Raw genomic sequence first — 14,396 nt, forward strand, 5'->3', positions numbered from 1 at the left:
TTTTTGTATCCAGTATTAAAAATGTCGTGCCAGTCATGGTTTAGAATTTCTTTATTATGAAACTTGGGTCTTATTTTCAACAACCATTCTACATTTGTACAGACGGATGCATCAGTGTCGGAGTCTGAAAAGGGGAGACTGAGTGCAGAGAAGTTTTTTTTCTGCCTGAGCAGAGGATGTTTTAACAAAAAAAAAAAAAACTGGGAGCATTTCCAGTTGAGGACGCAGCCGCCATCGTGAAGAAACTAACTGTGATTTTGGAAGTTTTCCAAAAGAGTTGAAAGAACACAAACGAAAAAAAGGATGTTGAGTCAAGCGCAATAATGATGACATCCAAATATGGCGTTTCACCAAAACATAACGTCCAAATTCATATGAACATCATAAGTACAATTTCAAATCATCCCAACAAAGTAAAGCACACAAAAAAACAGTAGTCAGTAGATTTTGTATACACCCACCATACCGCAACAGCCCCGCCCCACGATTCAACTAAACGCTAGAAAAATTGCCAATTTAAAAGGACAGTTTGACCTTTCAGAACACCCTTAAAAAAGCCGCAGAGAAGATCAAATCACCGCACACAACCCCAAATGTCTCCACATTTTCTTCCCTTCCTAGCAAGCAACCTTCTGTCTGATTTCAAATACTCTGTTGATGTCACAAAACAGTACTGGCAAATTCATGTAACCACATTGGAGGGGCAGTTAAATAAACCAAAGAGATCCATCCACCTTAATCTTGCAGCTGTTTTCTCCAAGCCAAAAAAAAAAAAAAAAAAAAAAAAAAAATGTAAAGTGGTGAAAATTGCCAGTCCGCTATGCAGAGTTGTAAAAGAATTGTCTGAAGGAGGACGAACGTTGGCGCCGGCGTGCCGCTACACCACCCGCCGCACTTCGAAAAACCGCTTCAGGTAGTAAATCTGTCCCAGCGTCATGGCCACCAGGACGAGGGCTTCGAAGAAGGACCACAGTACCACTCGGCTGTTGGTGTTGTCGTTGACTAGATGGAGAAAGCAGAGAAAGATGAACAAGAAAATACATTTTAAAGCTGTTTGCCAGTCTCCGGGTGAAGGCTGACAATGAGCTAGCTTAATGCTGATACATCATTAAAAAAAAAAAAACATAATAATAATCATACATTCCATTTCATTTATGAGCGCCTTTCAAAACTCTCAAGGTCACTTTTCAGTCACAGGATACGTTTTTTTTTTGTGGGTGAGCAGCGGCAGCCACACACGCCAGCGTTTCCTCAATCCGGAATAACTCAAAAAGTTATGTTATTTACTTTTTTTTTTGTTGTTTTTTTTTTTGTAAAAAGATAGAAAGCTAGCTAGCGAATAGATAGCCAATAGATATCCAGCTAGACAACTAGCTATATAACTAATAGGTAGGCAGCCGTATAGCGACATAGCCAGCCAGTTAGCGAATAGATAGCAAATAGATAACCCGCTAAATGAACCCTAGCATATGAAAAAAAAAAACACGACTGTTAAGTCACCTTGAGAGTTTTGAAAAGCGCTTAGAAATGAAATGTATTATTATTATTATTATTATTCCAACAGGCTAACAAAATTAGCATTGATATTGGTGCACCAGAGGCCTGCATATTTGATGTTTGGAATTCATAGATCTATTTTATAATAATAATAATAATAATAATAATAAATTCCATTTATAAGCACCTTTCAAAACTCTCAAGGTCACTTTATAGTCACACGATCAGTTTTTCTGCGGGTGAGCAGCGGCAGCCACACGCGCCGGCGTTCACTCAACCCAGAAGTAACTCAACTACCTAGAAAGCTAGCTTACCAGCTGGTATATAGCTAATAGATAACTAGCTAGATAGCTATTAAGCTAATAGATAGCCAGCTAGTAGATAGCCAATAGATAAATAGCTAGATATCCATTAAGCCAAGAGATAGCCAGCCAGATAGATAGCTAATGGATTGCAAATAGCTATCTAGCTAGCTAGCAAGATAGATAACCAGCTAGATAGCGAGCCAGATAGATAAATTTATGGATTGGATTTGCCTTTATTAGTCTCGCAGTGGAGAAATTGACATTTCACAGCAGCAAAGCAGGATTGTTACCATGCTTCTACAATGAGGTGATCATTTTAATCAGGTGTGTTGAGGAGATAAACCTCTACAGACTACTACCTACCCACTACCGCTACCACTACTACTTCTTTATGCATATCGTCGGAACTCACTGGCTCTGTGTATCCTTTCGCGGACCTCCATGTATTCCTGCTCGTGCTTGACTGCCGTCATGGCCACCGCCAGCTCGTTGATCATCTCCTCCAGCTTGTTTTGATGCGCTGCCATGAAAACAAACAAAATAAAATAAAAATAAATAAAACACACACACACACAACATTGCATTTCAGATGACGGAATTTGTATTCAAGCAGCGTTTTGACAGTGAGTCAAACCACTCCAATCCCTCACACGCAGCAATGTGCACTATTAGTGGTTAGAGCAGTATTTTTTCCCCAAATTTGAGTGCGCCAAAGTAAATAGTTTACATCCACAAAATTGCCAAACTAAATTTTTTTGGGCACAAAAAGTGACACTTCATTTTGTGTCTGTGACTGGAAAGTGTCCTGGAGAGTTTTGAAAGGCGCTTGAAATAAAATGTATTATTATTATTTTCTGATCATGTCTCTTGTTTTTGCATAAAGGCATCAAAAATATGTTTTTTTTTTTCTTAATCCTATTAATCGACAAATTGATAATTAACATAATTATTAAAGGACAACCGACGTCTCCGGACAAGTTGTGTCCATAATTTGTAAAATGGCTTCAAATGACTTCTACTGAGCGTATTTTACAAAAGATTCCACCACTTATAGCTATATTTTACGTTTTAACACTGGCACTGAATATTCATGAAGTCTTGTTTTCGAGTTGATGACGATGCCTGACGTTACGTCACTGAAGGAACGCCCCTGACCCAAAAAAAAAAAAAACCACACACATTGTAGCAGTCCTTCCATCACGTCAATGTATTTTGCGGTACTTGTTTGCTCTGAAAACCTCGTGTTGCACCCAAAAGCCACCAGAAGAGGGCGTCCAAGCTCCATATAAGGAATTTATCAGCCTGTGGAAACGGAGGTGGCCACAGGAGGTCGCCATTTTGTGCCTCTTTTTCATTGAGACGTCTCCCCTCAATGTTGCCTCATAATGGCACGGAATACATTCTTTCATCGATTGCAAACATGTATGCTTTCCTCTTCAGAACTATTTGAATCACATTCATAACAAGAAAGCATATTCTCCGAATCTGAAGCCATTGTTTTGATTCTGGAGCAATGAAAGACGTCTTGGCGTGATGTCACAAACTAGGGGGGCGGGACTTTCTGAAAATGCCCAATTGGCAGCTCAATTTTTTTGCAGATTTTGGACACTTGACATCATTTTTATTGTTGTTTTGCATTTGACTAAAAAATATCATGCTGCGTGTTTTGGGTATTTTAGATGTTATCAAACGTTTTTCTGATGTCAGTTAAAAAACAAAAAAGTGATGTCGGTTGTCCTTTAAAACGTCAAATATACTTGTATGCGGTGGAATCTTTGTCAAATGCGCTCCGTAGAAGTCATTTTACAAATTATGGACGCAAGGTGTCGGTTGTCCTTTAAAATAAATAACTTATTTGGTGTGGACCAAATAAGTGAAACTAAATTAGCTTTGGCATATTGGTTGAAAATCACTGGGTTAGCGAGTACACAAAAAAAAACCACAAGTCCACATTCTATCCGCCTACCATCCCAAGTGCCGCCGCCTGGAGATAAGAGCGTCCACAAGACGGTCAACAACAACAACAACAACAACAACCAAGGAGAGTTAAATGAAGGTGTGGAACCAAAAGCAATGACGGGGGGGCGGGGGTTGAGTCACCTTCCGTCTCCATATCCTGGCCTTTGGGCGCCTCGCCAATATCGATGGTGAACATGACGATTTTGGGCGTCATGGTGGACATTTTGTTGCTGAAACAGAACTTGTAAGTGCCATCCATGTGGGCCGCCACGGAGTACTTGCCGCTCGACTCCCGGTCGCCCTTGTAGATTTGCTTGCCGTCGGGACCTGTTATCTGAAAGCACGAATGGCATTTATAATCATTATGGGATAGAACGGTATCATGGATAAGAACAAGTCCCTCACACGCTTTCCTCTTTAAAGCAGTTGGAGATGAAAGAAGAAAGAATCAAAGCTACAAGAAGTGTCCAACTGCAGATGATGATTTAAGACTTGCGCTGAATATTCAGGAAGTCTTGTTTTTGAGTTGATGACGATTCCTTAAGTGACGTCACGCAGGGAACGCCCCTGAAAAGATCGTGTTGATGGCGAAATTAGAAGGAAAACTACATAAATAACGCGATGGTGAATCATTGTGTGTCGCAGCCAATTGCGGTAAGACGCATAAAGAAGGTGTAAGTTGACACAAAATCACAGCGGACAAATCAGCCCATTTCCAATGGAGCTTGTGCGCCATCTTGTGCATTTTCTGGGCGCTACATTACAGTCCAGACGGCTCAAATTGATACGTAAGGACTTCTTCAATCGATTGCAAACATTTATGCTTTCCTCTTCAGAACTATTTTTTTATCATAGTCATAACTGGATGAGTGCCAAGAAAGCATCTTCTCCCAATCTGAACTCTCTGAAGCCATTGTTTTGATTCTGGAGCAAGGCAGCGTGTGACCAAGAGTGACGTCACAAACAAGGGGGCGGGACTTTCTGAATCTGCCCAGTTCCGAGCTCATTTTGTGGCAGTTTTGCGACACTTTAAGTCATTTTTATTGGTGTTTTGCATTTGAACTAAAAATATCAGCCTGCGTGTTTTGGGTTATTTTAGATGCTATAAAACGTTTTTCTGATGTCAGTTAGGAAATTTTTAAAAATGGTGTCGGTTGTCCTTTAATCGTCCCACAATGGGGAAATGGGTGTAGGTATGTATCACCAAGTCAATGACGTCACGAAATGCCTGATAGGAATGGAGTAATTACAGGTTGACAAGTGTCAACAAATAATGTCTGTAGCGTGAGGCAATGCAGCTTTTCAAAAAAAAATGACAGAGATGCAATTAAGAGATGTTAATGAATAGCTTGATGCGCGTCTTTCTTTTTCCTGCAAACGTGTTCATCCACAGTCCGAGGCTTCACACTGAACTTTATTTGAATTCTATTCAAGACGCTTTGATTAGAACGACTTGATATCATCGATGTTGTTGTGTCTTTGTTCATTTATCACATTTTTAGCTGGTTGCGTGACGTGTCATAATAGTTAACGAGAAAGAAAGTTTGGAAAATAATTTGCCAACATATGGAAACATCCGAATATTGAATAAAAAGGCAGAACTAAGATATTTTATATTTGTTATTTCCTTATTAACGGACATGAAACATACGGGTATTCCACAAGTACAACCCGTGTGTATTGCTGAGAAACATATGGAAACCTGCACTATGTTCATCAATAAAGACAAATGTTGTGTTTTGATTCCGACAAACATTAAGAAACAAAATTGTCCACTTTGAAGCAGTGAAATTAACACTACTTTATTTAAACAACGAAAATATAACGTGGCTAAAAGCTCGCTAGCACGTCGTAACCGAAGGCTAACATTCAAACGCCGAAGGTATCATTAGGCTGATCATGATTTAACGATTTAAAAATTATGAACGCTGACTCTGTTGAAAAATCGAAACACGAATAATACATTCCTCCTAAGGGGTGCAGAATTAGCCGAGTCGCAGCTAATACAACGAGACTGCATTTGACAGGACAGCAGCGCCAGGCCTTATCCTCCTTCACGGGAGATCGGCGTAGTTTCACCGCGACCGGTCGTTGCCAGCTCGCTCCCTCGGGCGTCTCACCTCCACATCGATATCCAAGAAGCCTCCCTCGGCGACCTCGAACATTAGGCCCATCTTGGTGCCGGAGTTAACCCGCTCATAGAAGCACTCGTCGGCTTGAGCGTCGATGCTAACGAAGTAGCCGGACGCCGTTGCAGACAGGACGGCCAGCAGGAATATCATTTCCCACGTGGTGAACATTGTTCCCGGACGTTCGGAGGGGGGAAACAACGAAAAATTTTAATTGCAAATTAATAATATCCTCGGTCCACGAGCTCCTTTGTTTGAGTGAAGTTTCGCGCAGGCGATTTAGTGCCGGAGAGGAGAAGCCCAAAGTGGCAAACTGCGGCGATCCAGTGATTGCCACGTACGGCTTAAACGGCGAACGACGAGGGTCAAGTCAGAGAAAACGCGAAGAGTAAACACCTTCAATTTCAATGTCTAAAAAAAATACAAATGACAATTAAAAAAAATGTAACAGTGCACGTTGAAAGACATCACAAAGGGAATTGCCTTACTAAGGCGTTTTTTGCCGAAAAAAACGACCATGTATAATAAGGCGTTTTTAGCCGAAAAAAAATGAACACTTATAGTAAGGCATTTTTTTGCCGAAAAAAAACTACCATGTATAGTAAGGCGTTTTTTTTACGAAAAAAAACTACCATGTATAGTAAGGCGTTTTTTTTACGAAAAAAAAACAGCCATGTATAGTTAGGCGTTTTTAGTCAAAAAAACGACCATGTATAGTAAGGCGTTTTAGCCGAAAAAAACGACCATGTATAGTAATGCGTTTTTTTGACGAAAAAAAAAGACTATGTATAGTAAGGCGTTTTTGCCGAAAAAAAGGACCATGTATTGCTCAGGTCGGGAACATTTTTGACTAAGACAGCCACAAAAGCAAACGTTGGCTTTTTGTGCCCCTCTTACGTCCTCATAATCTTCCATCTCTGTATCCATAAACACAAGGTGTCAAAGGTCAGGGGGCTACCGGAAACAAATTCCTTGGCAATAAAGATGATTCTGATTCATCTTCCAGAATATTCTGTCATCTTTGGATCAACGTATTTCGGCCTCCTCGTGCAGGATTCCATTCTGACTTACGTGACCTGATAGGTAAGGGGGTCAAACACATTTCAAGGTCAAAGGTCACAGCATGAATATGGGCGTGCTGTGATGCAAAATGAAGATACGACGACGGCGAATCCAAGAAACAAAACAAAATAAAGCAAAAAAAGGATTTATTGTGGCGTCGGACGATTAAAATCTTTTTCTCTTGAGGATTTCCGGTTTCCAGTTGACAGGATGGCTCTCTTCCGTCTGGAAAGACACAAACAAGCCATCTCACGTCATTGAAATCAAAGGCGTTTTGACCAGTTTGGCCTTGAAAACAATCCCCACGTACGGCCGAGTCGTCCTCTTTGTACACTTTGACCGTCTTGTCGGCTTCGGCCGTGATCAGACGACTTTCCGAGTTGTCGAAGGTGCAGGCGAAGATGCCCGACTCGCTGTCCAGGGAGCCCGGCTGCACGGCGGCGTGGATGCGTTGGAAATTGTAGCCGGTCCTCCAGTCCCACATGTGGACGGTCCCGTTGTCGGCTAGAGGAGGACGCAAAGACGGACAGTGAGCGGCGAGGGCGGGATTTCGACACGCTTGCGCGGCGATCAATAACCTCCGGAGACGAGAACGCCGTCGGAGTTGACGGCCAAAGTGTTGATGATGGCGTTGTGGCCCGAGAGGTTTTGAATGAATTTGCCGTCGGGGAACATCCACTCTTTGATGTTGTCGGCGGAACCGGAGGCAAACGTGTACCTGGCGGATGGCGGAAAAAATTGAGGTGCGGACGCGATTGGACAAACGCTTTCCGTACTCGATCGGAGACAAGGAAGTGGTAATTGAAATGGAAAATTGGGGTCCAACATTAAAACAGGAAGTGGAAATTTCTTGCGGATGGAATCTCAAAACCGACTTACTGTCGGGGATGCAGCACGACGCTCCTGACGGACTTCTTGTGATTGGTCAGCGTCGCTCTGGTTTTGCCGGCAATGAGATCCCAAAGTCTGATGGTTGAATCGTGGCTCCCTGCACATGAAATTAGCATTAGCATACGTGCACTCGCATTATTACGCTAGCAGCGTGTTAGTCCAAAATGATCGCACCGGTGATGACTTGCGGTTCCGCCGCTTGGCACTTGACCGTAGCCACCGTGTTGGTGTGGCCCGTCAGGGTGTGCGCGTTCGCTTTGGACCTGATGTCCCACACCTAAAGTCGGAACAATCATATCTATCTATAATAATAATAATACATTTCATTTCGAAGCACCTTTCAAAACTCTCAAAGTCACTTTACAGTCACGGGATAAAGTTTTTCTGTGGGTGAGCAGCGGCAGCCACACGCGTCAACCCGGAAGTCACTCAGATAGAAAGCTAGATAGCTAAGAGATAGCTAATGATAATAATAACAATAATACATTTCATTTACAAGCGCTCTTCAAAACTCCCAAGGTCACAGGAAAAGCGATATAGGTAGCGAGCTAATAGCTAGCTAGCCATATAGCCAGCTAATAGATAACTGACTAGATATATGAGAAGGGTGTGGCGGGGAAGGGGGCGGGGTTTACCCTGGCCGTGGCATCTCTGCTACACGTCACCAGCACGTCGATGGTGGGGTGCAAGTCCAGACCGTAGACGGCGCTCAGGTGGCCGTGGTAGTGGCGGATGACCTTGTTGTACTCCAAATCCCAGCATTTGACTTGCTTGTCCTCGCCGCAGGAGAAGAGGTAAGGGCTGCGGGTGCTGACCGCCACGCCGCGCACCGTGCTGATGTGTCCGGTGAGCGACAGCTTCAGCTTGCCGCTCGCCAGGTCCCAGATCTGGACAGACAAAAGCAGCACATCGGTGACAAAAACAAAAAAAAAAAAAGACATTTTACGATCGACTTCCATATTTCAATGCACCACTACTTATTATTACTATTCCTATAATTATTATAATAATTATTACAATGATACCTCAGTTTACAAACTTAATTGGTTCCCAGAAAGTGTGCGTAAGGCAAACATTTCATCTGCCAAACATTAATTTTCCATAGGAAAGCATTAAAATGAGCATAATCCGTTCCCAGGTCCCCATAAAACACAATTTTCTATGAAATAAGCCTTAAAACTACACACAATATAGCTTATTTTATGTGTAATAAATGGACTATTGTATCATAACTAAAGAAATAAAGACTACAGCATAATAAAGTCGTTTTATTGACCTTGGTAATGGTCGTTGATGATGATATCTGAGTGAAGTTGCCATGCTTTATCATTATTATTATTATTATTATTTTTAGGATAGATCACCTTAATGGTTCTATCAGCCGATCCGGTGACAAACCACTGATTTCCGGGCTCCACGGCGATGGAGCGCACCCAGCCCAGATGACCGCTGATGACCTGCCGAATGATCGACACACGTTAATAACGATGGGATGAAACTGGAAGGATTCGCGTTCGGGAGGGAGGCGGTCACCCGGAAGAGTTTCCATGGCGGATGCCACTGAGGTTTGGGCATGGTGGGGGCTCTCCTCATGAGCGCAGATGTCCTGCTGCCACCACTTTCCATCACCGACTACAAAAAATAATTAAAAATAATAATAAGAATAAGCAGAGCAAAAAAATGGCAAAATACTTTAAAAGGACAACCGACACCATTTTTTTTTTTTCCTAACTGACATCAGAAAAACGTTTTATAGCATCTAAAATAGCCAAAAACACGCAGGCTGATATTTTTAGTCGGATGCAAAACAACAATAAAAATGACTTCAAGTGTCTCAAAACTACTTCAAAATGACCCCAGAAATGGCGAGTTTCAGAAGGGCCCGCCCCCTTGCTTGTGATGTCACTATTGGTCACACACTGCCTTGCTCCAGAATCAAAACAATGGCTTCAGATTCGGAAAAAAAGATGCTTTCTTGTTACTCATCCAGTTATGAATATGAAATTCGAATAGTTCTGAAGAGGAAAGCATAAATGTTTGCAATCCATTAAAGAATTCCTTCCGTATCAATTCCAGCCGTCTGGACTCCAATGTAGCGCCCAGAAAATGCACAAGATGGCGCACAAGATTCCTTGGAAATGGGCTGAATTGTCTGCTGGGAATTTATGTCAACTTACACCTTCTTTATGCGTGTTACCGCAATTGGCTGCGACACACAACAATTCACCATCGCGTTATTTATGTATTTTTCCTTCTAATTACGCCATCAATGCGGTGTTTTAAGACAAAAAAGTACCCAAAATGCATTGTGTCGCTTTCTCAGTCAGGGGCGTTCCCTCCGTGACGTCACTTAGGGTAAAGTCCTCAACTCGAAAACAAGACTTCCTGAATAGTCTTAAAAGGTCAAATCTAGCTGTATGCCGTGGAATCACTGTAAAATGAAGTGATTTTACAAATTATGCACACAACTTGTCCGGAGGTGTCGGTTGTCCTTTAAAAGGGAGAGAAACGTGCAACCAATCAAATTTGAATCAACGTCGGGACGTACCAACGCGGTTGAAGGCGGATGTGATCGCTCAGCTGCTCCGGCGTGCCGATGGATCTCTGGAACGCTGGCAGCGGTGCGGCTGGCATCTTGGCTGCAAGGCGGAAGAAGAAAGAAAGAAAGAAACAAACAAATAAACACTCAGTTTTGTCTTTTCAAGACTATTTTTATCATTATTATGACTATTATTATTATTATTATCATCATTATTATTATTATGACTATTATTATTACTATTACTGGTCTATTTCTTAATATCAACATTATTTGATGGAATATATTTTTTTAAATTTTATATATATATATAGTAATCAACGACAACCGGCCCTATACAAAAACAATGTCAATATACCGTATTTTTCGGTGTATAAGGTGCACCCACGTAGGAGTGTGTAAACTCTTATATATTTTAGATTATATTTGAAAAACCTTTTTTCATTCGTTGAAGGTGCGCCTTATAGTCCGGTGCGCCTTATACGCCGTAAAATACGCTAATTAATTTTTTCGGGCCCTTAATTAGCGAAAGTCTGATTATAATTTCCCCAATGGAGAAAATAGTCGATAAGTGCGAGACTCACCTGGCCTGCGATGGCGGCAGCGCCAACGCCATGGAGTGCACAGCGGCCTCGCTGGGGTTCCTGTGTACCTTTGTGTCGGCGGTCAGCGCCATTCCTCATCATTCCAATGGAAATGATGTCGGTCAGCAAGAGTTGCGAGACCCGCCAGACAACAACATTAATACAACTGCGGTGCCTTCGCTTAGGAGTATTTTTATCAGGTATATCAAACTACAGTGACACCTTGGCTTACGAACTTAATTAGTTCCCAGACAGAGTGTGCAAGGCCAAAATTGTGTATCCCAAAAATTAATTTCCCATAGGAAAGCATTAAAATGAGAATAATCCGTTCCCAGGTCCCCATAAAACATCATTTTCTACTTTTGTAAGCCTTAAAAGTACACAAAATATACCTTATTTTATGTATAATAAATGTGCGATGGTATCATAATAAAAAAAAATTAAACTGTACTGTATAATAAAGTGGTTTTATTGGCCTTTGTGATGGCTTGATGGAATGGAGTGGCCGCTTTCATCAGCATTAAACACTCGATGAGGAACGTAGCCTTTTTCTTTCACCATTTTGAGGAATGATCCCTTGTAGGTGCGATCATTTTACCTTGTTCCTCATCAATTGTGTTGTTTAGCTGGGTTGATAGCTTTTTACATCAAGTGTATAGATGGCTTGTGCAGGTTATTTCTCGAGCCTGATTAATGGGATATTTTAACCTTGCAGTCTACACTCTGCCTTCGAACTATCAAAGTTGAAACAAGTCCAAATTTCACTGTTTTCTATCCATTCTATCCCTCTCTGTCATCTTCCGGTCTCTTTAACGTTTAAACCCCGCCCTCACTGCTGCGTTCTTGACCAATCATGTGGCTTTAACCAAAGACTGGGGGCGGGGAATAGAGGATAAAAAAGTCGGCTGCAATTTTCTTGTTAGGAGAACTGGCTCGTTCGCGAACGACACATCACACATTGTGTGTATACCGAAAAATAGTTTGTATGCCAAGGTAAATTTTTCCTAAATTTAACATTCGTAAACCGAAAAGTTCATAAGCCAAGGAGTTCGTAAACTGAGGTATCACTGTACTTCAGAACTTACCAGGTCCAGAAGGGTAAGCGTGTGTTCCAGCGATTGTGTACTCTGGCTCATCAGACACTACCAGATCAGAAAAAAGTAAGTAGAGTACTCATTCGAGAAAATACAAAGTATCCTCTACAAAGTACATGGTATATGCTTGTTTATCACCTGGCTGCGCGTAGCCGATCTGAAGTTGCATGCTGCTGATGGGTTGAGGGATTCGCTCTTTGACTTCCTTCAAGATGGGCATGTGGAGGACGGCGCTGTAATCTGCTTTCAGTTTCACCGCCATCTTTAGTTTATGACTGCACAAAGCAAAGAATATTCGGGGTGCGTTTAACCAAACTGCAAAAGAATCACCAAATCACCAATGATGATTTGAAACGGGCAGTTGTGTGGTAACAAATTACTTACTGTGTCAAAAGTCTATAAGCAAATTATGCAAACATTCCCACTATTTTTTACAGGGGGGAAATTAATTGACACACTTTTTGCTAACACTACAGTTTATAAAGGTGAGTAAGTTGTATTTTTATAACTCATAGAAGTGGTAGAATATATATTTTTCTCCATAACTGCCAAGTTTCAAGCAAAAAGAAGCATTAGCATATATATTTCTAGAGCTTGCAATTTTCTTTCGTAGTATTCAGTGACAGCCATTTTGGATTTCTGACGAAAATCTGCCTGCATTCAATCGTTGATATTTGATCATTTATATTTTGAATCTTTTCTTGTTTAGAATTTCAAAAGCTTTCCAAAGGTACCTTTCCCGTTAAGATCTGCCAAAAAAATAAGAAAATTATGATCGTTTAAACTGTAATAAAGAACTCGGTCACAGATTTTCATTTAACTGTGTAATGACAGGCAGAAAATCCCCTCATATTAAAAAATAAATAAAATTCCATTACTTCTTTATTATTTGTGATAGAACAATAATCTATACGTCATTTGAAAGCTATTCAAATGCACTTTAATATGGTATTAGAAAATGTGATGAATTATTATTGAAAAATGTTGTCAAATCCCTACATACATGCAATTGATTACCATAACCCTTGCAACTAACGATAATTCTCAACAGGTATTTTTCAATGTTAAACTAGACGTCTGCAAATGTTTTGACAATAAAAAAAATAATAATAGGTTCATCTAATTACCAATTCACTCATTGCATCCATAGAAGTTTTATTTTGAAGTATTTTTTGTGTTATTTTAAACGTGGCTTATTACCTTTCTTCGTCCAATGGAATGTACTTGGCTTGGTCGGAAACAAACATGTCGTGAGACCTCTTGAGCGAACGAAAGACCAACGTGTGGACCGAGTGCTTCTGGACGTCCTGTGAAAACAAAAATATATATTGAAATGTTTATTAAAACAGCAAATATTAAAAGGTGCACCAAAACAGACAAATAGTGGTGATTTTTCTCCCAAACAAAATCCGTTAGCGCCGGTACACGCGCGATGCCGAGAAGACCCATCCACCAAACACGGATTATTTGACTTTGACGAATGTCGTGGCCCACCAAAGAAATACTGAATACAACTTTAAGTCCACACGACGTATCAACAAACACAATGTGATAAAAACAAAAGAAAAAAACTACAACAAAAACAAATACTTGAACCACTTGGGGGCGGCCATCTTGGGAAAATGCGACCCAAAAAAAATCAACAAAGTATGAAATATTCGTTTTACCTCCGTCATTTTTGTGATGAAAAATATGGTACAAAAGTACCACAGCGCAAAAAAATGAAAGAAGGAGAAAAATAAAAGCTGTATTCGCAAGTCTGGAGAGGAAGCGTGCGCGAAAGCATCAATGAAGACCACAACCGAACGTCGACGGTTCGTTAACCGGAAGTACAACACTTGGTTTGCTTCGGCGCCACTTAGAGGCAAGGGGTTGCGTTTCACTCACCTTTTATTTTATTAAAATGTAACAGCCGCAGCTTTAACAACATCGTTATCTTGTACAAAAGATTGAACACAATATATAAAACGTAAAGAATAAAATATCGTAAAAATGTCAATTTTCATTTTATGAATCAAGTTACTTCTACAGACACCCCCACCATATTCCATTTTGGTATCTTCCGGCTCTGCTTCCTTCTGTATCCTCAAAACCTTTTCAAATATGAAATTGTACAATATTTGCCATAATTATTCGCTGAGATTCTTCTTCTTTTCCCTTCAAGGGGTCGCCATAGCAAATCAGTGTCCTCCATCTTCAGAGGTGTGATTCGCATGTTTGTTTTGGCCAAGCTTTTACGTCAGATGCCCTTCCTGACACAACCCTCTGTATTTATCCGGGCTTGGGACCGGCACGAGAAGAGATTACTTGAAATATTCAGAAAAACGAAATTATTT

The 14,396-nt window shown here is 40.9% G+C and overlaps 2 protein-coding genes across 3 annotated transcripts; both read right to left on the minus strand.

Annotated features, from left to right (window-relative positions):
• Nucleotides 1-33: 33 nt before the first annotated feature.
• Nucleotides 34-6,232, minus strand: tmed2 (transmembrane p24 trafficking protein 2). 2 transcript variants are annotated; one of them, XM_089020618.1, is made up of 5 exons: nucleotides 5,882-6,232; nucleotides 3,903-4,095; nucleotides 3,769-3,786; nucleotides 2,215-2,322; nucleotides 34-1,002 (listed from the first exon to the last, which is right to left on the minus strand). In XM_089020618.1, exons 1-5 carry the CDS (start codon nucleotides 6,059-6,061, stop codon nucleotides 878-880), a joined length of 624 nt encoding a protein of 207 aa, XP_088876744.1. In that variant the 5' UTR covers nucleotides 6,062-6,232; the 3' UTR covers nucleotides 34-877. The 2 variants fall into 2 exon arrangements, with proteins under 2 accessions (XP_088876744.1, XP_088876745.1); XM_089020619.1 differs by lacking the exon at nucleotides 3,769-3,786 and having other exon boundaries at nucleotides 5,882-6,230.
• Nucleotides 6,233-7,081: 849 nt separating this feature from the next.
• plrg1 (pleiotropic regulator 1) lies at nucleotides 7,082-13,872 on the minus strand. Its single transcript, XM_089020617.1, has 14 exons — nucleotides 13,728-13,872; nucleotides 13,261-13,367; nucleotides 12,199-12,335; nucleotides 12,052-12,108; nucleotides 10,967-11,060; nucleotides 10,392-10,482; nucleotides 9,377-9,475; nucleotides 9,208-9,300; nucleotides 8,479-8,730; nucleotides 8,018-8,120; nucleotides 7,832-7,940; nucleotides 7,531-7,670; nucleotides 7,263-7,456; nucleotides 7,082-7,177 (listed from the first exon to the last, which is right to left on the minus strand). Exons 1-14 carry the CDS (start codon nucleotides 13,734-13,736, stop codon nucleotides 7,118-7,120), a joined length of 1,545 nt encoding a protein of 514 aa, XP_088876743.1. The 5' UTR covers nucleotides 13,737-13,872; the 3' UTR covers nucleotides 7,082-7,117.
• Nucleotides 13,873-14,396: the final 524 nt, after the last annotated feature.

The sequence above is a fragment of the Hippocampus bargibanti genome, linkage group LG18, assembly GCF_051943395.1.
Source record: "Hippocampus bargibanti isolate YZ-2025 linkage group LG18, ASM5194339v1, whole genome shotgun sequence".
Classification (NCBI taxonomy): domain Eukaryota; kingdom Metazoa; phylum Chordata; class Actinopteri; order Syngnathiformes; family Syngnathidae; genus Hippocampus; species Hippocampus bargibanti.

Excerpts from the sequence above, each read along its gene's own strand:
- tmed2 (XM_089020618.1), bottom strand. The coding sequence starts at position 6,061 with ATGTTCACCACGTGGGAAATGATATTCCTGCTGGCCGTCCTGTCTGCA. Across the intron at positions 4,096-5,881 it reads TCTTGGATATCGATGTGGAG|ATAACAGGTCCCGACGGCAA; the intron begins GTGAGACGCCCG and ends TCGTGCTTTCAG. Across the intron at positions 1,003-2,214 it reads CGAAAGGATACACAGAGCCA|TCAACGACAACACCAACAGC; the intron begins GTGAGTTCCGAC and ends TTCTCCATCTAG.
- plrg1 (XM_089020617.1), bottom strand. Across the intron at positions 9,476-10,391 it reads ATCCGCCTTCAACCGCGTTG|TCGGTGATGGAAAGTGGTGG; the intron begins GTACGTCCCGAC and ends TATTTTTTGTAG. Across the intron at positions 8,731-9,207 it reads CGGCTGATAGAACCATTAAG|ATCTGGGACCTGGCGAGCGG; the intron begins GTGATCTATCCT and ends TTGTCTGTCCAG.